The sequence below is a fragment of the Euphorbia lathyris genome, chromosome 4 (assembly GCF_963576675.1).
Source record: "Euphorbia lathyris chromosome 4, ddEupLath1.1, whole genome shotgun sequence".
Lineage (NCBI taxonomy): Eukaryota > Viridiplantae > Streptophyta > Magnoliopsida > Malpighiales > Euphorbiaceae > Euphorbia > Euphorbia lathyris.
The window spans coordinates 5145474-5170085 of record NC_088913.1 but is presented as its reverse complement, the minus strand read 5'-3'; the positions used below and the strand labels follow the sequence as shown (position 1 = coordinate 5170085).

At 35.5% G+C, this 24612-nt stretch overlaps 2 protein-coding genes across 2 annotated transcripts; both read left to right on the top strand.

The window, feature by feature from the left end:
- Positions 1-366: 366 nt before the first annotated feature.
- Positions 367-1469, top strand: LOC136225750 (2-hydroxyisoflavanone dehydratase-like). The gene has a single exon (XM_066013856.1). The coding sequence runs from the start codon at positions 502-504 to the stop codon at positions 1399-1401; it is 900 nt and encodes a 299-aa protein (XP_065869928.1). The 5' UTR covers positions 367-501; the 3' UTR covers positions 1402-1469.
- Positions 1470-21460: 19991 nt separating this feature from the next.
- On the top strand, positions 21461-23988 carry LOC136225672 (G-type lectin S-receptor-like serine/threonine-protein kinase LECRK3). Its single transcript, XM_066013776.1, has one exon. The coding sequence runs from the start codon at positions 21524-21526 to the stop codon at positions 23864-23866; it is 2343 nt and encodes a 780-aa protein (XP_065869848.1). The 5' UTR covers positions 21461-21523; the 3' UTR covers positions 23867-23988.
- Positions 23989-24612: the final 624 nt, after the last annotated feature.

Sequence of the window (24612 nt, the reverse complement as noted above, 5' to 3'; positions counted from 1 at the left end):
TGCTTATAACTGTCAATTTTAGGGCAAATTATTAGAAGCACCCGGTTCTCCATATCACTCGGAGAACCTTCCATACATATTTTGACACGTGTAACATGGACTCACACATATTATAAGAGGTCACACTATTTTAATTATTATGTGGGGTCACAATACACGTATCTAAATGTGAATTGTGAATCATCCGAGTGACATGGAAGACCGGATGCTTAATATAAAAACTCCAATTTTAGATGTATTTTTGTATTCTTTTATTTATTTTCAAAGTAAAAAAATTAAAAAATCAATTATTGTCTATGAATTGAAACATGGCAAGATATTTTATTTTTTCAAATAAAGTTATATTATTATTATGTGAATGTACCTTCAATTTTGCCTTAAAGAAAGCTTCAAATCACCATAACCACCATTTTTGTCTCATCTTCTTCTTCTTCTTCTCCACCACACAAATTCTCCATAAATTCACATCCCACAAACCTCAAACTTCACTCAAACTCATCAATGGCTTCCGAAATAACTCACGATTTCCCCGGCTTTTTCAAAGTCCTCAAAGACGGCCGAATCGAGAGGTATCTAAACTCCGATTTCGTCCCTCCCGGCATCGATGAAGAAACCGGAATCCAAACCAAAGACGTCGTCGTTTCATCCTCCGGTGTCAAAGCCCGCATTTTCCTCCCCAAAATCGACGACCCTTCCAAAAAACTCCCCCTCGTCATCCACTACCACGGCGGCGGATTCTGCATCGGCTCAGCTCTAAGCGCCTCTTTCAAAACTTTCCTCTCCGCTTTATCCTCTCAAGCCAATGTCGTCGCTATCTCCGTCGAATATCGTCTCGCGCCGGAGAATCTACTCCCAATTGCTTACGATGATTGCTACGCTGCTCTTCAATGGATCGCCGGTCATTCCGGCGGTGGCGGACCCGAACCGTGGTTAAATCAGCATGCGGATCTTAATCGGGTTATTTTAGCCGGTGAGAGCGCCGGAGCTAATTTGGCTCATTATGTCGGCGTTCAAGCCGGAGCCAAGAGTTTGACCGGAGTTAATATAAGTAAACTCCTTATAATCCACCCGTTTTTCGGATCTAATGACCCGGATCCGATTTATATCTATATGTATCCGTCAAGCCCGGGTAATAATGATGAACCGAAACTTAACCCGGGGGTCGACCCGGAATTGAAGAAATTGAAGTGTGAGAAAATTATGGTGTGTTTGGCTGAAAAAGATTTTTTGAAAAGTAGAGGTGTGTTTTATTGTGAAATAATGAGGAAAAATGGATGGGATGAGAAATTGGAATTATATGAGACAAAAGGTGAAGAACATTGCTTTTATCTCTTTAATCCTAGGAGTCCAAACCTTGCTCCCCTCATTAAAACTATGGTTGATTTCATTAAGTTTGATTGATTAATTTTGTGTTCTTATAATTATTAATTATATTATGTTATTCTAATAAAATTTTGTAATTGCATTTAGTACAGTTATAATTTAAGTTTCGTTGTTTTATTTTAAATAGTAGATATAAATTGTGTAATTGAATCAGATTAAAATAACTGATCGAGTCGATAGATTTCGGCCTGTTGATATTATTCGGTTTAGTTTATTTTCAATTTGCTAATGTTATTCGACTACTTTTGGTTTTTATATTGTGTTATTTAGGTTTCGGCTATTTCGATTCAGCTGAAAAGTAGAGATAAAGCTTATTGTGAAATAATGAGGAAAAATTGGAATTATATGAGACAAAAGGTGAGGAACATTTCTTTTATCTCTTTAATCCTAAGAGTCCAAACCTTGCTCCCCTCATTAAAACTATGGTTGATTTCATTAAGTTTAACTAATTAATTTTGTGTTCTTATAATTATTAATTATATTATGTTATTCTAATAAAATTATGTTATTCTAATAAAATTTTGTAATTTAACAATTGCATTTAGTAAAGTTATAATTTAATAAGTTTCGTTGTTTTATTTTAAATAGCAGATATAAAGTGTGTTACACAGAGGTATTCAAAAACCGAGTCAGATTGAAATAACCGATCGACTCGATAAATTTCGGTCTGTTAATATTATTCGGTTTAGTTCATTTTCAGTTTGTTAATGTTATTCCACTAGTTTTGGTTTCTATTTTTTGTTATTTGGTCTTCGACTATTTCGATTCAGTTGAAAAGTAAAGACGAGGCTTATTGTGAAATAATGAGGAAAAATAGATGGCATGACAAATTGGAATTATATGAGACAAAAGGTGAGGAACATTGCTTTTATCTCTTTAATCCTAGGAGTCCAAACATTGCTCCCCTCATTAAAACTATGGTTGATTTCATTAAGTTTAATTGATTGATTAATTTTGTGTTCTTATAATTATTAATTATATTATGTTATTCTAATAAAATTTTGTAATTTAACAATTGCATTTGGTAAAGTTATAATTTAAGTTTCGTTGTTTTATTTTTAATAGTAGATATAAATTGTGTAATTGAATCAGATTAAAATAACCGATCGAGTCGATAGATTTTGGTCTGTTAATATTATTCGGTTCAGTTCATTTTCAGTTTGTTAATGCTATTCGACTAGTTTTGGTTTTTATTTTGTGTTATTTGGGTTTCGGCTATTTCGATTCAGTTGAAAAGTAGAGATGAGGCTGATTGTGAAATAACGAGGAAAAATGGATGAGATGAGAAGTTGGAATTATATGAGACAAAAGGAGAAAGAACATTGCTTTTATCTCTTTAATCCTAAGAGTCCAAACCTTGCTCCCCTCATTAAAACTATGGTTGATTTCATTAAGTTTGATTAATTAATTTTGTGTTCTTATAATTATCAATTATATTATGTTATTCTAATAAAATTTTGTAATTTAACAAGTGCATTTTGTTTTATTTTAAATAGCAGATATAAAGTGTGTTACACAGAGGTATTCAGAAACCGAATCAGATTGAAATAACTGACCGAGTCAATAGATTTCGGTCTGTTAATATTATTCAGTTCAATTTATTTTGTTAATGTTATTTGACTAGTTTTGGTTTTTATTTTGTGTTATTTGGTTTTCGGCTATTTCGATTCAGTTGAAAAGTAGAGATAAGGCTTATTGTGAAATAATGAGGAAAATGGATGAGATGAGAAATTGGAATTATATGAGACAAAAGGTGAAGAACATTGCTTTTATCTCTTTAATCCTTGGAGTTCAAATCTTGCTCCCCTCATTAAAACTATGGTTGATTTCATTAAGTTTGATTAATTTTGTGTTCTTATAATTATTAATTATATTATGTTATTCTAATAAATTTTTGTAATTTAACAACTGCATTTAGTAAAGTTATAATTTAAGTTTCTGTTGGAGATATTTTCGAAATATCCCAATTTTCAATCTTGATACGCGTTTGCGGGGATTAAAAATATAAAGATAATGCGGGCGTGCCAGAGAAGCTAGTTCTCAAAGGGTAAAATGGTAATTAAATGAAGTTAATAAATAAAATGTGCCTAAATTACTTGAATTCTAAACGAAAAGCGATTGACGACCGTTACAATGACTGAAAATAAAAACAACGGTCTTGGGCCCCGACGTTACTTGACAGGTCGGTCGGAAAAACAATTCTTAAGATAAGTACTAAAGATAAAAGCAATAAAACAACACAAAGATATAAATTTTTTAATTTTCTTTTATATTTTTATTGATTTTGTAAATATTTTTCAATATTTTTTGTATTACAAATAATAATAAAGCATGAAAATTACAACTTAAAAAGAAATAATAACTTTAAAGCTAGAAATGTAAATAAGTCACAAAAACAAATATGTACGGGATGAAATAAAATTAACCGATCACTTTGATGTCGTTGGGATGCGTGAAATTGAGGATTGGACCTCCAGAAAATCGGCTCGGGGGCTGTTGTGTTGTCCGGGTAGTGCTGGGCGAATTTGAAGTAATTCGGAGAGTTCAAGGACTTGAGCAGAAATTTACCACCAAGTCAACAGCAAAATGGGACTAAATTGATGCTTTTGTGGGACTTTCGGGTTCAATTTCGGGAGCTGTAGAGGTCTGATTATAGCGAAACGAAGGGTAGTATTTAAAGTTAGTGTGCGAAGGAAGGGTTTAGAGCTGGAATTTCAGAAAAAGATCGAGTAAATGAGTCGGAATAAATTATTGAAAATTGGGCGACAGAATAATTGTTTGATGGTTGAAAAAAAACCAAAAGCTTGATTCTGTTTCGTGGAGGGTACTTTAGGGGCGATTTAGAAGGCTATAGGATGTCGTTTTTTACGAAATAAAAATTGAGAGTTCTAGAATTGATGTCAATAAAGAGATTAAAATTAATTTGGGCTAAAACGATAAGCTAACAAACTCTAAATAAAATTTGGAAAACGGCTCACCAGAAAGGTTGTTTGATGAATTTTTCAATGATGAAAAACTCAAAAGCTTGTTTCTGGGTCTTTTTAATCGATTGAGATCAATAAAAAGTTCCCAAATATGATTTGGAATATGTGTGTAAACTAAGAATGACTCGAAAATGAGGTTTCGGTGATCTTGGTTTCACGGAAAATGCTTGAAGCTTTGAAGAACTTAACAATGGCGAAATTTGGTTTAGACTAAGAAAGCTTGAACCGAGGATTGGGTAATGATTTTACTGACTTAACTAAGAGATTGCAAAAAACGATTTGAGAATTGATTGATTAAACTAAGAGAATTTCGGATTTGAAATTTCTGAGAATTGAAAGCTTTTTTGAGGAACTGAAGATTAAAGAACTAATTCTGGGAATTGAGACCTTGTTTAGACTAAATAGATGCTAGAGAACGATTTCTACGAATCTAAGGATTGATAAAAAAAGCCGATTTTGGCAGAGAATTTGAGAGAAAAATTTGAGTTGTCTGTGTTTGATTGAGTTTGATTGATTTTTGAGTAGAGTTGATTGATTTTTGAATGGGGTTTGGAATGAAAGGATTAGGCTCTATTTATAGGATTTTGGGTAACAATTTCCAAGTTAGTGGCACTTATTTTTCTCAAACATGATCCCACTACCTTCTCATTAGTTGAAGAAAGAAAGTGGGTGAGTGGGGAGTTGGAAGAATGGAGATAATGCGTTGAATATGTCCTGGATGTGTTGGAAATGTTCAAACCCGTTTTTCAGCACCACTTCCCTTTGAAAAATTCTACCGGCTTCGTTTTAGCTCCGTTTTTGACATTCCGGAAAGCTAACATCCCGAACTTTCTGAAAAAAATATAACTGCTTGATATCTTGCTGTTTCGGGATCCGTTTTCATCGTCGAAGTTGCTAGATGGGTTGCTGAAAAATGGTGCAAATTTGCCCCTGATTTTTATTTTTTTTTTCTTTTTATTTCTGTTTTTTATTACATTTTTATTTTGTTGCAAAATGAATTTAAAAAAAAACTATAAAGTAAAATTATAACCTATGCTAAAAATACAAAAATTAAATTAGCCCCCAACAGTTTCGTTGTTTTATTTTTAATAGTAGATATAAATTGTGTAATTGAATCAAATTAAAATAACCGACCGAGTCGATAGATTTCAGCTTGTTAATATTATTCGGTTTAGTTCATTTATAGTTTGTTAATGTTATATGACTAGTTTTGGTTTTTATTTTGTGTTATTTGATTTTTCGCTATTTCTATCATTTATAGTTTGTTAATGTTATATGACTAGTTTTGGTTTTTATTTTGTGTTATTTGATTTTTCGCTATTTCAATTCAGTTAGAGATGAGGTTTATTGTGAAATAATGAGGAAAAATGGATGAGATGAGAAATTGGAATTATATGAGACAAAAGGTGATGAACATTGCTTTTATCTCTTTAATCCTAGGAGTCCAAACATTGCTCCCCTCATCCAAACATTGCTCCCCTCATTAAAACTATGGTTGATTTCATTAAGTTTGATTAATTAATTTTGTGTTCTTATAATTATTAATTATATTATGTTATTCTAATAAAATTTTGTAATTGCATTTAGTAAAGTTATAATTTAAGTACTTATTTTGGTTATTGATGTTTTATTTTAAATAGTAGATATAAAACGTGTTAAGTAGAGGTATTCAAAATCGAACCAGACCGAAATAACTGACCGAATTTATGAATTTCAGTTTGTTGATATCATTAGATTCATTTTTTTAATGTTATTCGGTAAGATCCGATTTTCATTTTATGTATTATTTGGTTTTCGATTATCTTAGTTCGGTTTAGTTTTCAGATGACCTAACTGTTGAAAAATCATAGTATTAAGAAATTAAAAGTTTAAGCTGATATTTTTGATTAAAAAAAAGTTTAAGCTGATATTTAAAATCGGTTAAATTACAAATGATTGTCCAAATATAAAAAATGAAATATTAATGTCACATATTTCAATTTTTTAATATCGAAGATTTTCTTATTGTCATTTTATCCAAATTTTGGCAATATTCAATGAAAAGATATGTAGACCACGCGTAACATAAGTTTTATATATGGTTGAAAAAATAATAAAAGATAGATGTTACCAAACCCAACCTAATCAATTCTATTCACCAGCCCCCTTTCGATTTCTCACATTAACGGAACATAATAAGACCAAAGCTAGACATTTTTTTTATTAATTTTTAATTCACATACAAAAATCTGGCTTTTATATCGTCCATGTTTCATTGTCAGTAGCTGTTATTGTCAGAATCTAAATTAAAAAAATATAAGAGAAATAAAACGCAAAATTGGATGTTTTAATGTTAAAAAATTAATTTTTATGACATTAGTGGAGAACATGTGTATAATTAACTATTTAAAGTCTAATAACAATGTTTTATTATAATTTGTGAGATCCTCCCTAATAAAAATATCTTTTACCATGTGCTCGTTTTATCATATGTTGAAATTTCATCAATTAATGAGATTGTCAAGATTTGAATCTTCAATCATTTTATGAGATGTTAAAATAACCAATTTAATTAAAATTTTAAACTCATATTTTAGATTATAATATCTTACAAACTATTTGATAAGAGTATGGCCAATCACAGTGAACATTCATAGCTTTAGGCTATGCATAATCAACTACACGCCTAATGAACATTCATACACATACTTAATCAGTTCTAGCTTCCTAAACATAACATCAAACATAAACATGCTTCATACACATACACTACTCAATCAGTTCTAGCTTCCTAAATAGAACATAACAATGCACATACATAACGCTTTACGATATACTTGCCACTTAGATTGTACTCGTTGAAAAGTGAGCATAGTGATGAAGTTTGCGATGCTGTAACTACAAGTCCATAACTTATGCTGATAGCATTGAAAACCCATTACCATTATAAATGGTTTCAATCAGATAAAAAGTCAAGTGGAAGATATATCGTAACCCTATCTCAGCATCACCCACAACAACATCATACATGTAACCAATCAGTTTAAACAAGCATAACAATATATATACTCAATAAGTGAAAGAAATCTTCCCATATCACAATAAACATTCATAGCTTTAGACTATGCCTAATCAGCTACATGCTCAATGAACATTCATGCATATACTTAATGAGTTCTAGCTTTCTAAACAGAACATCAAACATAAACATGCTTTATACACTACACATACTCAATCAGTTCTAGTAGTATAACTCGTAGGTATAAGAGTGTGGCCAAGCAAAATGAACATTCATGCACATACTCAATCGGTTCTAGCTTCCTAAACAGAACATCAAACATAAACATACTTCATACATTGGAAGATATATAGTAAACCTATCTCAGCATCACCCACAACAACATCATATATGCAACCAATCAGTTCAAATCAACATAACAATATATATATATATATATACACTAAATAAGTGAAAGAAATCTTCCCATATGCTAAAGGCAAGAGCTGATTGACAATCTCTTCAATTAGCCTTCCCATGTGCTTAAGCATTCTTACTATCCCTATAAATATTATGTTAAAATACAAAAGAATCAGATGAGTTCATAACATTTTCAGCATCACGCACTATATTGCCCTAGGTTAAAAAAAGATAAAGACCCAAGCTTTTCATTAGTGAATCTACCAATGAATACAATAAAATCAGTGTATCTAAGCGAGAGATCTAAACTTTTCAACAAAAGGTCTGAAAATAAATAGATCCTTATTCCAGCTGCTGAAATCCACATACACAAGAGTAAATCGGATGAGGAAAAGATAGATTAAGGAACAATGAAACTCTAATACATACAGGAACGAAAAAATATGGCTTACCAGTGATTGCATGTAGAAAGCAACCATAGAGATAAAGAGGGATAAGAGGGATGAAGATGGTGAAACCTAAAATGGTGTTTGGGATGAGAGGGAGAGGTTTATATATGAGCTGTGAAATTTCATTCAAACGATTGAGCGCTTAAATTTGGTATATGTTTTAGTTGGCTGTGTAATTGAAATTTCATTTGCCGTTTTTTTTTGTTTTCCGCATACAATGACAGTCATTTATTACAAGTGTCATCTGATGAGCAAGTAAATTTTAATGAAAATGCGCGTTTTCTTTGGATGACATAATTGTGTCATCGGAAGGCCACATGTGAATTGAACGCGTTTTTAATTAAGCTTTTAGATGACATAATTTTAATATACTGTCACGAAAAATAATCAGACGACATGAAAACAAATGTTTGTCATGTATCTTGTGTCATGTGAAAAGGAAAATGGCATAGTGTTGGTCCCTTAGTTATGTGAGAATTAGTTCCAGAGGGATGAGGGTTAATGGAACTATTACAGATTTAAAACTTTTTCACGCGTAAGACGTTTATCACAACACACAACACAACTCAGAGTGCAAAGGTTTGAGGTTCAGAGGCAATGTTAGTTAACTACCAACTAAGATTGCTTCTGTCCTTGGTTCGGAAGACAACACTTAGAGGACTTTCGAGCTTTGCACGTTTAAGATATTACTCTGGTTTGTTTAATGGTTCCGAATTAAAAGCAAGAAAATATAAGGAGTAAGAGTTAGAAAATGATACTCATCAGATTTATCCTGGTTCGGCCTCTTGCCTACATCCAGTCCCCGAAATTTGTCTTCCGAGCTTTAATCCACTACTGAGCTTTTTCTGGTAGAGCACAAACCCTTACAATAGTTGTTGACCAATTATAGAGTACCTTCCCCTATAATCCTACACTCTGAACTATCTAACTCTGTTTGCTAAATACCGAATAAACAGAGCTTCCGAACTATTCTAAAGAATTGATAATTTTGTTCTAAACTAAGAACACTTTGAATGGACTTAAAGAAAAGATTACACAAAGGAATATGAAAGTTTGTGTAGCAGTTCTTTCTTTGCTTTGCTTTAGAACTTCAAGGAATAATCATTTAGAGCTTTTTGTGCGTTGAAGATCTAGTTCCAATGTTGCAAATGAGAGAACTTTTATAGTTGACACTTGAGGCAAGGATCATTTCGAAATTCAAAATAACCATTGAGAGGGAAACGTTCAGCTGTCGTTTTCACTCTTCAGAGGCCAGTGCCAACAGCCAATAATCTTCTATCTTTTACCATTGGTTTTTTCTGTTGCGCTGTGCTCTAGAGTTGGTCGGAGTCAGTCTTCTTGGTCTAACCAAATCAGGCAAAGTTTCCAGGTTGACTAGGAGACAAGCCGTCTGTGGTTCTGAAACTTTCCTTATCTGGTATGGGCAATGTCAGTTGTGCACAAGTCAACTCTGTCTTTGTCCAGTGTTGTTGATCTTGTCCAACGTGGCTTGATTCTTCTCTTCCGGAATCCACTTGTGTTTGAGATAGCTGGAAGACTTCTGGATGCTTCTATAAGCTGGGCTTAATGCTTTGATTCACAAGCCTTCTTGACAATGGGCTTGGATTTAAGCCTTAAGGCCCAATTATAGAGATATTAATTTAATTTAATATTTTTATCATAATCAAAATTAATGTGGAAATTGTGTTTCAACAGCCATGGCTTACCATTTTATAAAGGACCTGTAGGGCATTTGCATTATTTCTCGGATGCAGATTGGGGAGGTGACAAAGATGATCGAAAATCTACAAATGGCTATGCCGTATTTGGGCTCAAATTGTTATCATGGACTTCCAAGAAGCAGCAAACGGTTTCTCGGTCATCTACGGAAGCAGAGTATAGATCGATTGCCACAACAACTTCTGAGCTTAGTTGGCTACAGATGATGAAAGAAATTTATTATCCTATCAGTCAACCACCGATTTTATGGTGTAATAATTTAAGTGTAGTCTATCTGTCAGCGAATCCCGTGTTTCACAATTCTACTAACCATTTGGAAATCGATTTTTATTTTGTTAGAGATCATGTCCGTTCTAAGTTACTGGTGGTTCGATATATTTCGACTACAGATCAAACTGCCGATGTTTTTACCAAATCATTAGCGAGGGGGCGTTTTCAGTTTCTTAAAGACAACCTTACAGTTCGTGCCCAACCTGTACAACTTGGGGGGGGGGGGGGGAATAGAATAGAATTATATAGAAAGTAAACTGTTAAGACTTAGACTTGTATATGGAGTCTTAAACCTGACCTAGACTTGTATAGGGAGTCTTAATCCTATCCCACGTAGGAGTCAGCTAGGGTTAGCCGAACCCCTCTTGTATAAATACATGTGCAATCTTCATTGTTTAATTAAACAAGAAAATAACAGTATACCTACGACATTAGTTGATATATTTCCCCCAAGATTTACCTTGTTTCCAGATATAATTCAAATCATTAGTTGATATAATTGTAGATAAGCTGAATTTTTGTGAAATTTCCCATGCTCTAACCATCTTACTTAAGGGCGCAAAGGGAAATGTACTTTTTACACGAAAATCATAATTAGTTATAAAAATTAAAGAAATTTATATAAAAATTCATTTTAAAAAATTATCTATAGTTATAACAGATATTAATTTAAATTATATCAAACTAAGTAAATCATTATTTTTAATATATTTCAATGACCAGAGTTTATAAATTAGTGGTTTAACAAATATTTTCTAGGGTTTAGAGTTTATAAATTGGGGTTAGAAAAACAATTTGCGTTTGAAAGCATAATTTATTTGTAATATATACGAAATAGTGACATATTGAGAATAAATTTTGATATAATGATATAATTATCATTTTATAATTAATTATGATTTTTATGTAAAAAAAGCCAAAAAAATTATAGTTAGATCACAACTATTTTCTATATATCACAAATAAAATATATTTTTATACACTAATATATAAATTCTATACTCTCAATTCATAAATCTTAAACCATAAAAAATATTACGTTAATTGCTAATCTATAAATCTAGTCCTTAAAATAAATGAAAAATAACGATTCACTTAATTTGACAGAATTGAAATAGTTATAGACAATTTTTAAAAACTAAATTTCTTTGTAAATGGCTTTTTGGAAGGGTAGTCATTCATCAATTATAAAAACATAAATAAAGCAAACTATCACATTGTCTAATTTTTATACACAATGTATCTCTTCATTATACTTATTTCATCTCTAATTTTAATTTCGGAATCTATACAATGAGCCATCGTAACGTAGGTTTAGAGCCTGATTGAGGAGCAGTCCCGATCCTTAAATTCGTATTTAATAAAGAAAGGGATAAGATCCAATTTTTTTCCGAACATTTTCAGGAAACTGGAAAGTTTTACCCTTAACAATAAAATGATGCAATTTTATCTCTAATGTTGTGAAGCAACTTCCATTTTATCCATACACAACAACAAATTTGAACTCACTGATTTGATAGTTATGACTATTACATTAGATCTTCCAAAATAAATGTGTCTATAAAATAAAGCAGTTATATGTATTTTGACGGGTTGTTTATAGGACTTGGCGCGGATCCTAGAGAAAATGGAATTGAACCGAATATCCGAATAAAAAGATCCATAATTGGGCCGAATTATTGAATTTTTTCCAAAGAATCTAACCGAACTGGAATGTTGACTCTATGTCAAAGAACTAGGTGGACTGGACCGAAATTATCCAAAACTGCACCGATAACCGAATTGGATTGGATTGGACCGAACTGGATTGAAAGAACCGAAGATTTATCATATTAAATTTATATTTTATATATGAAGTTTTATTTTTCCTCTATATAATTTTATAATTTAATTTAAATAAAAAACTTTCTCTATTCGGTTTTCGTCTTTGAGTTTTTTTTTTCTCAAATTCCATAACCACCCAGATTCTCTTCTATCTTATTCACTGGTTTTGAGTATAGATTCGGTTTGTTACTGTCTAATTGAAGAGGGAGAAGGAGGCTTATCTTCTTTCTTCCTCACCCGCCGTTTGGACAAGATTAAATCCTTTGTTTTTTTCCTTTCCATCCACTTGGATCTCTTCCGTTTCGTCGATTTTATCCGAATCCTCCTTTTCTTCCGAAAATGGGGTTTCTTGTTGGATTTCATATATTTTGTTGGATCTCTTAATCTATTTGATATGTATCGGTTGTTCACCATCTTTTCATTTGTAACCTTTTTTGGTTTAGCAAGAGCAGAAGTAGTAGATTTTATCCGTAGAACACTAGATCTATAAGATTGCAAAAGAAATGATTCAAATCCGAAAATTCCGAATGGTTTAAATGAAGAATTTATGACTATAGTTGCTTCTCTACGAATTTAGAATGACGAGCAATATATATTCCATTTGTTGTTTGTGTTAGCGGTACCTTTAATTGTTTTTTTTACTCTTTGTAGTTTATTTATTGCCCCAGTGGATCATGTATTAGACATAGCCTATACTTACGTAAGTTTTTATTTCTTGCCGTTTTCATACTATTATTGTACTCTTTTTTTTTGGATGAATGAAAGAATATATTAATCAAACCAAAAGGTTTACATCTGAGAATATCAGGGGCCAAATAGGGTCCGGAACATCCTTGATAAAAAACAGAGGATAAGAGAGTGGCGTTGCCCATTCGGCAAGCTTATGCACCACTCGGTTTCCCTCCCTATGAACAAACGAGAATGAAATCGAACCAAAAATTGAACACCAAGCCATAACGTCCTGATATAAGAAAGAAATATATGATTGTGGTAAAGTTCCCGTAGCCAGCGTGTCAACCACCACTTTTGCATCCGATTCGATGATAATGTTACTGAAACCACAGTCTCTAGCGAGGTAAATACCTTCTAGGATAGCTTGTAGTTCCGCTTCCTCCACTGTGCTGCAGCATTGGATTGGGATGCCGGCAGACGCCATGACCAACCCCTCGGAGTTTCAAGCCACCAGTCCTACCCTACACACCTGGCCTTGGCCCCCATATTTGGCATCGCTATTAATTTTAACCACGCCGGTTGGGCAGAATGACCAGATTTTTGTAAGGTCATGAACTGGTATAAACGTAGTATTCGGGGCGGATAATGTGGCCGTAGCTGGGCTGTATTCTGTCACCAGCTCCCTTGCTTGGCGTTGCAGCTCCTCGTCCGGTATTACCATTGCCTCATGAACCAATTTATTCCTCCTGTACCACAATTTCCAGCATAGTACCGCCCACAGCTGTAGATCCGCCTTCGGTAGGGCCTCGTTGCAATAGCTCATCCAAGTCTGGATATCCGGTGCGCTTAATTTGTCAACTCGTTTCAGCAGCCCAGTTGATTTCCAGAAGCGACGAGACCACCTGCACTTCATAAAAACATGGCATATAGATTTATTAATGGAAAGACACAACGGGCATGTTTGCGAGATCTCAATCCCGTGTTTTGCTAAGTTCTCAAAGCACGGTAAGATATTTCGGGATAGTCTTCATAAGAAATGCTGAATTTTCAGTGGTAACTTCATTCTCCAGATATTATGCTGTAGTGTAGAATCTCGTACTGAGTGTTCTGGGATGTCCACAGCTTTTTTTCGCTGTTCCTCAACTATATGATAGGCACTCTTAACTGTAAAGACGCCATTCCTCGTGGGACCCTAATATCGTTCGTCCGGCGGCTGTCGGAAGCTTAATCTGATCTTTCAAATTTCCGCAGCATCATTTGGCATGAAACATCTATTCAGCATCCCTTCATCCCATTGATGCGTTTCCGGATTAATGAGTTCCCCTACCCGATTCGGGCTTGGACTTACTCTGCTAACTAAAGGTCGTTTGGCGTTTACCGTTGGCAGCCAGTAATCCTTCCAGATATTGATCGACGCCCCGTTACCGACCCTCCACATCAGGCCCTCCTTCACTACTTTTTTGGCCTTAACAATCCCGAGCCAAAAATAGCTTGAGTTAGGTCGGTTAATCTCGTCCAATATGTCAGAATCAGCCAGATATTTGGCTTGGAGAACTCGTGAACAGAGTGAGTCGGGCCGTGTCATTAACCTCCAGTACTGCTTTGCTATCAGTGCAAGGTTGAAGGACTGAATCCATCTGAACCCAAGCCCCCCTCGTTCCTTTGTTTGGCAGATTGCTTCCCATCTCAACCAATGCATAGCCCGTTTTCCATCCTTCCTGCCCCACCAGAATTTACTAATCAGTTGTTGGATTTCAGTACATAGCGTTTCCGGTAATAGGAAACAGGACATGATATATTGGGGTATGGCCTGCACAACAGCTTTAATGAGCACTTCCCTCCCTTTGGTTGAGAGAAATTTCTCTTGCCAACCTTGTACTATTTTTATTATCCGATCCCTTATATTGGAGAAAATCTCTTTCTTTGATCTTCCAATTAGAGTAGGTAACCCAAGGTATTTTGGAAAGGCACATGTTTCCCCTACTCCTAGGAGATTGCATAACCGTGTTCTCTTCTCTCTAGGGACCCCTGCACTAAAAAATACCTCAGATTTAGCATAATTTACCATCTGACCCGACGCTTCTTCGTATTTCTGAAGGATTATTTTCACTTTTGCAATTTCGGACTCATTTGCACGGCAAAAAATGATTGAGTCATCGGTGAAAAAAAGATGAGAGATACAAGGGACTATTCTGCTTGCTTTAATACCATGGAGGGAGCCAGATTCCACCTCTTTTCTGATATTAGCGGATAAGACTTCTGCACAAATAAGGAAAAAGGTACGGGGAAATCGGGTCTCCCTGTCTTAACCCCCTCTGTGGAGAGAGAAACCCCTGCGACTGTCCATTTATCAGGAATGACATGGACACAGACGACACACACATCATAATACTGAGCTGGGAAATTCATCTTTTCCATAGCTAATCGCAGGAAATCCCATTCGATTCTATCGTATGCTTTACTCATATCGGGTTTAAGCGCAAAATTGCCTTTGAAACCCTTCATACGTGTTTTCATACTGTGAAAGATTTCAAAAGCAATGATGGCGTTATCAGTTATAAGCCTCCCCGGAACAAAGGCCGACTGAGTATCGTGGATTAACACAGGTAGGACTATTTTCATCCTATTTGCAAGAACCTTCGAGATCAATTTATACAGCACGTTACACAAAGAAATTGGTCTGAGGTCCTTCATCTCAACATGATTCTTAATTTTGGGGATCAGGGCAATAAAAGTATGGTTCAGATTTTCAAGCATAATGCTGGAATTCAGAATATTAAGCACATAACAAGTAATGTCAGACCCAAGCACATCCCAATATTTTTGGTAAAACATAGAAGTCATACCGTCCGGCCCCGGGGCCTTTGTTGGGTTGATTTGTTTAAGGGCCACATAAACCTCTTCTCTACGGAATTCCCCGGCTATCTGCGTTACTTGTTCGGCTGACAGTGAGGAAGCCACCGCATCAGTGAACTCTCTACCGCCAACTCCCCCAGTGCTCTTGAAAAGTTCAGAGAAATAACCAAGCACCACCTATTTTATTCCGTCCGTACCCGCATACCAAGTTCCCGCTGAATCTTTAAGACGCCGCAACGAATTATTCTTTTTCCGTGCATTACAACGCGCGTGGAAATATGCTGTATTATTATCTCCCTGATGTAGCCACTCTATCCGGGCTCTTTGCTTCCACATCATCTCCTCCGCTAGGAGGGTCTCGTTGATCTGTCGGCCTAACACCGCCTCTTCGTCCTTTGCTGCTGGGTCAGCTCTATCCTGTAATCGTTTGAGTTTCCTATTTAGATCCCTGATTCGGCCCTGGAGGTTGCCAAACGTAACCTTATTCCACATTTGTAACCTTTCCGCCATTCCCTTGATCCTGAGGGGCACGGGTGTTCCTGCAGCATGGCTGGTCCAAGCCGACTTGATCACATCCTGACATTCGATATGTTTAGTCCAAAATGCCTCAAACCGGAACATGCGTTGTCTGTTTTTTGGTTCTGCTGCCATATCTGAAAAGGTTAATAGTAGCGGGTTATGGTCAGAGGAAATCCGTGGGAGATACTTTACCTCGGAAATTGGGAATATCTGGGACCAGTCCGGAGTTGCACAGAATCTGTCAAGACATTCCCATATTGCCGCCAGCCCGTCTCTTCTATTATACCATGTGAACCCCAGCCCTTCTGACCCTAAGTCCAGCAGATTGCACTCCTGTAAACACGTCCGAAAAGGTTCCATATCCTTTTCCTCTTTCCTCCTCCCGCTCTGCTTTTCTGATGACCACATGATCTCGTTAAAGTCCCCGAAACACAAGAAAGGGTGTTGGTCCATGCTACTCAGATAATTGATCAGCTCCCATGTCAGAAACTTCCTTTGCTATTCAGGCCACCCGTAGATACCTGCCCCTCTCCACTTAGCCGTAGTGTCGTGGCTCACAGTAAAATAGACACAGTGTGAATAGTAGTTGTTTATACTTAAGTCCACCTCTTTTCGCCAGCCCAATATTAATCCTCCAATTCTACCCACTGCATCAACAACAAACCAGTTGTAAGTGTTCAGAATTTGACTCAGATAGCTTGCGTTACTTTTCCTTATCCGAGTCTCCATCAGGAAAAGAACGTCTAGGCTTTGTTCCCTCAATATCTGCTTGAGGGTTCGGAACGTCCAGGGATTGCCCATTCCCTGAACATTCCAACTGAGGAGTTTCATAATTCGGGGTGGGGCCCTTGTCTGGCCACCACCCTTTCAGTCTCATACTGTTTTGTGCACTATTTCTTCATCTCCCCCACCTCCTGCATTTCGACATCATTCATGTTCCTCTTTTTTGTTAAAAGAATTTCCCCTTGTGCCTCACTGTCAGTCTATTTCCCTTTGCTAGACTCGCCTCTCTGCTTTCGGTCTCGCCTAATGTGTACTTTCCTCATAGTTTTCTCCCTTTGTTGTTGTTTTGGATTAGGGACAGATCCGACCTTGTGCAGTGTCTGGCTACTGTGCGTCTCCCTTATTCTGACTGGGGATTCTATCTCTGTTTCTCCCATCTGTTCACCACCTTCTACCTCACTGTTTACAATCAGTTGCCGTTTCGGTCCCAACTTCACCTCCTTGCATACTGATCCCTGACTCGTTGATACAGCTGTACCCGTTGTCTGTGAGCCTGTAGCACTTCTATACCCTGTTTTGTGTCCTGTGGAGGCTTGGAGCTTCACAGGGGAAGCTTTTAGGATTGGACCATGGGGCCATTCCGTCACCTATAGGTCTTCTGCAATACTCTCACAATCTTCATAATTATGGCCCAAGATACCACACCAATAGCAGTAATTGGATAGTTTTTCATATCGGAAAAAAATCCATCCGGGTTCTCCGGACTTGGTTCGTACCCATATTCTTCACAGCAACGGTTTTGTAACATCCACATTTACTCGGATGCGGACATATTTCCCGATAGCTTTAACCTCCTCTTCCCCACACTGGATCACTGAACCAATTCTAGCACCAATCTCTTGCAACATAGTCATGTTCCTTTGGATCAAAGGGAGATCATATATTCTTACCCAAAACGGGCAAGCATTTAGAGGAATTTCAGAGGGTTTAGCGTGACCACTTACCTCAGCGAGTAGCACCATATTCCTTTCAAACAGCCATGGCCCGTCCCGGAGGACCTGTCTCGATCTCGTTTGCTCTGAAATTTACAGACGAAGCGGCCCTCTTCCCCTTCCTCAATTGTAAACCTGTTCATGCGCCATTGTCCACTCAACGCCGAGAAGAGGAATCGAACATTGAGAGGTTTTTGAGTTAAGATTCGGCCAGTGAGACACCAGCGCTCTGGTTGTTCCGCCGTACCGATATTTTCTAGGATCACATCCTCCTCCTCGTTGATCGTGACCTTGCTTAGCAGCGTATCCAGCTCGTTCTCCATCCTCAACTAGGTTATCGATGATGGTGTGTTGTGTAATCGTCGGACTTTAGTTGCCGATTCCGACAGAAACAGACCTATCGGCGTGGAAAAACACTAATCGACCTAGGGAGCTAGGAGGATAGCGGCGGCGTCCACAAGGGCTCAAAAGAATGCATTAAATTGATGACTTTTCACTCTACAATATGCATCTTAAACCAATCCAAACCCGAATCTTAGGGTAGATCTATATCTGCACATAATCACTTATGTTACACATACAATTAACTAAAAAATCTTCTAATTTTTAAACTTCTTTTTTCTATAATATTGTTTCTATCTCTATAACTTTGTCAAGGTTTTATCCCATTTAAAATATAATCATGTAATTTCGTTGAATTACAAACAGAATGTTTATGGGGTTCTTTTAATAAGGGATAACCAAAAAAAAAAAAAAAAACCACTATGAAAACGTGAAATTTTGTAATACAAATTAAGACTTTCACTTATCAAAAAAATAATTAAGACTTCACATGAACAGAACAAAAAGAGTAGAGCAGTTATTTGAAACCAAATTTCAAGTATACTCATCTTAATGGGACAAATTAAAGTTTTGGAATTTTGATAAAACATTACTCAAACTTGAAGGTTTTAACCTAAATTCTGTTCGTGATCCAACTTTAGAGAGAGACTCTCCTCCTTCTCTCTAACTTTCTTCTCATTTTTTCTTTTTTCTTCTCAGATCACGTCCTTACCGCTATCCACCGTCACTTTCTCCATTGTAGCTCTCTAAACAGATCTAGTTAGAGGAGGAAGAAGGAAGCTTGTCTTCCTTCTTCCTCCTCCAATTTATGTTTTAGTCTTCGTTTTCGTTTTAAATTACTTTTTCTTGTTCGTTTGAAATCTATATTTCTTCTTGAACTTCTATTTCCGTCAGATCTACAACTGTTCTTAGTCTTTTTTCGGTCTTAGCAAGAGCGGAAAAGTTTCATCTTGTCCGTAGATCTATAGATCTGCGTGGTTGTAAAAACAAAAAGGACTCAGATCCGAACATCCGGAGGAGCCTAAATGATGAAGCATGTATTACAGAGGTTTTTCAACGGGACTTGACTTACGAGAAGAATATGATTTCTATGTTTGTTGTATTTTTACCTTATGGTTATTATTGCTCTTTGTAGTCTTATAGTGCTCTTTGTAGTCATTTCTCTTCTCTTTGTGGAACTTATACTGGCTATAGCCTGTATGGGTTTATTTTCGTGCTATATGTTGTACCTTTTATATCAATGAAATGAGATATGACATTTTTATCAAAAAAAAAAAAAAAAAAAAAAAGTTGAATGAGTCAGCTAAGTTTTTCCTAGTTGCACTCCCATTGTTATCAAGGACGCCTTTCTCAATAAACCATCAGAAGGGTTTGAAAATGAGGTAAATTACACCCATCACTCTCAAATTTTATCCATTTTAATATTATGACCATTAAACTTTAATTCTTAATAGTATGATCACTAAACTTTACATATTTTTTAACACGGTGACGACTCAACTTTAACTAACTCATCAAAATGACAGTTAACAACCTCAAAATGAAATATTCAAGAATTAAAGTTGTTTAGAATAATATTCATTATGAAACCAAATTTTTTATAGGTAAATTACACACATGGCCATTGAACTTTACCATTTTAACATTGTGGCTACTGAACTTCAATTCTTAACAGTATGGCCACCGAACTTACACTTTTTAACGTCGGTGGCCACTCAACAACTCAAAACGACCATTGACGGCCTCAAATTAAAAAATTCGAAGATTTAATGATATTCTAAGGAACTTTAATTCTTGAAAATTTTCGTTTTGAGGTCATTTAGGTGTTGTTTGGTTAGGAGAGAAAGTAAATTTTTAGAGAGAGAAAGCTCCAAAAAATGTGATTTTGGAAAATAAAAAATGTGAAACAACTTTAATTCTTGAATATTTTCATTTTGAGGTCGTTAACGGTCATTTTGAGGAGTTAGTTAAAATTGAGTGACCACCGATGTTAAAAAGTGTAAAGCTCAGTGGCCATACCGTTAAGAATTAAAGTTCAGTGGCCAAAATGTTAAAATGGGTACTGTTCAGTGGCCATCGGTGTAATTTACTCAATTTTTTATTTTCCAAAATCATATTTTTTAAAGTTTTCTCTCTCTAAAAATTCATTATCTCTCATGACCAAACAACATAAATGACCTCAAAATGAAAAATTTCAAGAATTAAAGTTTCTTACAATATCATTAATTCTTTAAATTTTTTATTTTCAGACCTTTAATGATTGTTTTGAGGCGTTGAGTGGCTATCAATGTTAAAAAATAAAGTTCTATACTGTTAGAAATTGAAGTTCAATGACCATACTAGATAAAGTTATATAACCAACAAAAGCTTCAAACTTTGAATTGTACACCAAAAACTTTGAATGAGTCAGCTAAGTTTTTTCTAGAATAAAGGGTTAAATTGCCTTGAACGATTAATGTAACCCAAATTGTATTAACTCAGTCTTTAGAGTTAATAGGAAGGGTCAGATTAACTCATATTCAAATCAACCTTAAACGTATAATACAAACTATATTATTTTTATATTTTGATATATAAAATAAAATCGATTTTTATATTTAAAACTATTATATTCTGTTTAACCGCATAATGTTTTGCCATCAATACATCATTTCATACGCTAGTACAAAATATCAATGTATTAATACTATATTAAGGGTTTAATAAAAAAAATTTGCCACTGTTTATAAGAGTTTCTATCAAAATTAATTGTCCATGATTCATAAGATTTCGAGGGATTTTTAGAGTTTTCTTCGTTATTACGGTTTTGGCTTCTATTTATTTTTATTATATTTTATCACTTAATTTAATTATTTCACAAGAAAAATACCTGATTGAAACCCTTAACATAGTATTAATATATTGATAGTCTGGACTAGCGTATAAAGTAATATACTGACGGTAAAGCATTTTACGGGTTGCGCAAAATATAATAGTTTGAAGTATAAAAATCAATTTCATTTCATGTATCAAATATAAAAATGATATAGTTTGGATATAAAAAAAAAAAATTATGCTTTTAGCACTCTCCACTAATTTGACCTCTTAAGAATTGAGTTAATATCCCAAAAAATTGATTTGTACTAAATTCACATTCATGTCAAAATTTCACCCTTTATTTGTTTTTGCCAGTCCACTCCCGTTGTTATCAAGGACCCATTTTTCCACATTTGTGGTTTGTTTAAACCCGTCAAAAGGGTTTGAAAATGTGAATTGTATACCATCCAGGAAAACATTCAGACCACCAAAAGCTTCAAACTTTGAATTGTAAACCAAATAATAATCAATCTTTTTGCTGTTTTAAATGAACATCTCTCAGGATTGAAACTTTAAACCCCAAATGCACACAATTTGATGGCTTCCACCTTATTATTATTCTTTATCTTTGTTTCCACACTTTCCACAGCATCAGCTCAGCAAAGACACACAAATATAAGCAGCACCAGAATAGGAATAGGATCTTCATTGAAACCCAACTCCATCAACTCCTCTTGGTTTTCACCTTCTGGATTTTACACCTTCGGATTTTTTCCGCAGGGAGATGGGTTCCGTATTGGGATATCTGTTGCTGGGACCGTCGTCTGGACTGCCAACAGAGATCAACCACCTGTATCAGGCAACGTGACATTGCTCTTTTCTGCTGAATCTGGCTTTATCTTGCAATCAGGAGCACAAGGCCAAAACGTTCAAGATGTTTTTCCTGATATTGGTGTGGCTGCAGCTTCAGCATTTTTGTTCGACTCTGGCAACTTTATGATTAATAATTCTAATGGTCAAACAATATGGGAGAGTTTCCAGCATCCGACTGATACCCTTTTGCCAACTCAACAACTTCAAGCAGGGAATCAGCTTGTCTCCAGCATTTCAGAATCTGACAAATCGCCTGGAATTTTCCGCCTGATCATGCAAACAGATGGTAATCTTGTGCAGTATCCTGCGGCAGTCGCCGGGGCACCACAGTATGCATATTACTCAACTAAGACATTTGGACAGGGCGATAATGTGACACTAAATCTCGATTCTGATGGACGTGTTTACCTTCTCAATGCTACTGGTTTCAATATAAAGGAGATATTCAAAAGCAGAGGAACTGATCCCATTCGTTCCATGTTAAGAATCGATTCTGATGGTATATTCAGATTGTATTTATACAATCTAACACAGACTGGGAACTGGTCAGTTTTGGAATCATCCACAGGAAATAAGTGCCTGCCCATGGGAATATGTGGTGTAAATAGCTATTGTGTGTTAAATGATATGGAAGCTAGTTGCAAATGTCTTCCTGGATTTTCTTATGTTTCTCCACAGAATCAGTCTTCTGGCTGTAAAAAGGATTTCCCAACTCTCGAAAGCTGCAAAGGTGACAGAGGAAACATCGTAATCCAACAAGTTCCCAATACCGAATGGGAAGTTAATACATATTCGAATCTGCAAATTCCCCTGAAAGAAAATTGTGAGCAAGCCTGCATGCAGGATTGTAACTGTGATGTTGCATTTTTCGGCGGAGCACGTTGCCGACTGCAGAGGTTGCCTTTGAGATTTGGAAGAAGAAATATGGATGATGGTTCCAATCTGGCTTTGGTCAAGGTCGGCAGATCCATGTCCGGTGATGAAGGAATTCAGCCTAAAAGGGACAGAAAAGGGAGAGAGATCAGCCAAGGAATCCTAATTGCCAGTGGTTCAATTGTTGGTTTTGGGTTTCTTGTGTTGACACTTTTGGGTATGTTAATGCATAGTTATCATAAGAGGGCATATAAAAGAATCCCATGCATGGGATTAAGGGAGGAAGTAGGTCCTCAATCTTTCAGGTATGAAGAACTAGAGACAGTAACTGATGGATTCAAGGAAAAAATTGGAAGAGGTGCATTTGGGGCTGTTTATAAAGGGGTAATACCAAACACTCAGAAGGTTGTAGCAGTGAAGAAGTTGGAAAAAGTTTTAGAGGAAGGAGAAAGAGAGTTCCAGACAGAGATGAAAGTAATTGGTAAAACCCATCATAAGAACCTTGTACAACTACTTGGTTATTGTAATGAAGGTCCGAATAGACTCTTGGTGTATGAGTTTATGAGCAGTGGTTCTCTTGCTGACGTACTGTTTTCACCTGAAAAAAGGCCTTGCTTCGTAGAGAGAATGGAAATCGCAAGAAACATAGCAAAAGGCATCCTCTATCTCCACGAGGAGTGCGAGACTCAAATCATCCATTGCGATATTAAACCACAGAACATACTACTTGATGAGTTTCGATGTCCAAAAATATCTGATTTCGGATTGGCAAAGTTGTTAAAGCAAGAGCAAACAAAAACATTCACAGGAATAAGAGGAACAAGGGGATATCTAGCACCAGAGTGGCATAGAAATTTGCCAGTGACAGTTAAAGCTGATATATATAGTTTCGGTATCATGTTGTTGGAGATCACATGCTGCAGAAAGAATGTAGATTATAGTGTTGGTGATGATGAAAGTATTCTGGTAGAATGCATTTACGATTGTTTCGTGGGTGATGGGATAAATAAACTAATCACAGATATCGATGAGGTGGACAAGAAACATGTTGATAGAATGATTAAAGTTGGAATTTGGTGCACTCTTGATGAGCCATCTCTTCGTCCTTCAATGAAAAAAGTTGTATTAATGTTAGAAGGGACAATAGATATCCCAATGCCTCCACCTCCTACTTCATTTCTTACTTCCATTTGAATCAGTTTACAAAATGTATCAAATAAATTATCTCTTAATGTTCACTCCAGTTTCTAATTATTCTCAGTTAGCTTTAAGATTTGTACTAGTGTTCAATGCAATTGGAGTTTGATTTTATTCACCATACAAGATCATAAATTTGGGATTGCAATCACAACACCTCCATAATACCTGAAACCATATCCTCCTGGGACTGCAATAAACCACTTATGAAAGAACAAAAGAATGGACATGTCTATTCTTTTTCCATTCTTTCTCCTTTTGAAATCCAAACAAGCACTTTGGATTTGACAAATAATGTTATTGAAGAATTTGCCAACTCAAGTAAAGCTTCATTCCTATGCTATGCAATCCAATAATATTGTTTATGGTGGGTTTAAAAGCACATGGTCCCTAAATTTTGGATATTATTTGGACATTATCCTCAAATTTTAATTCGTGTCATCAAAATACTCTAAAAACTGGGATTTTATTATAGGGTCCCGGTCTTCCATTTCATAAAGAGACCTTTCGTAGAGTTAGAAGAAAGGGTTTGGGTATCTTCCAATTCTACTTACCAAGTTCAAGGTTCAGATCATTTTGATGTTTTTCTCAGCTCTTTTTTAACAGTTTAATTTATTAGTGGTAAAGAAAATGACATGGTAAATGAACTCAGTGCTGAAAGTGCAGTTTTTTTTAGAGAAATGGTTAATTATTCTTTGACACTATTGGATTGCTATGAACAGGAACGAGGACAATGTTATTAT

Bases quoted from the DNA above. Each gene is read 5' to 3' on its own strand.
- LOC136225750 (XM_066013856.1), top strand. From the start codon at position 502: ATGGCTTCCGAAATAACTCACGATTTCCCCGGCTTTTTCAAAGTCCTC.
- LOC136225672 (XM_066013776.1), top strand. From the start codon at position 21,524: ATGGCTTCCACCTTATTATTATTCTTTATCTTTGTTTCCACACTTTCC.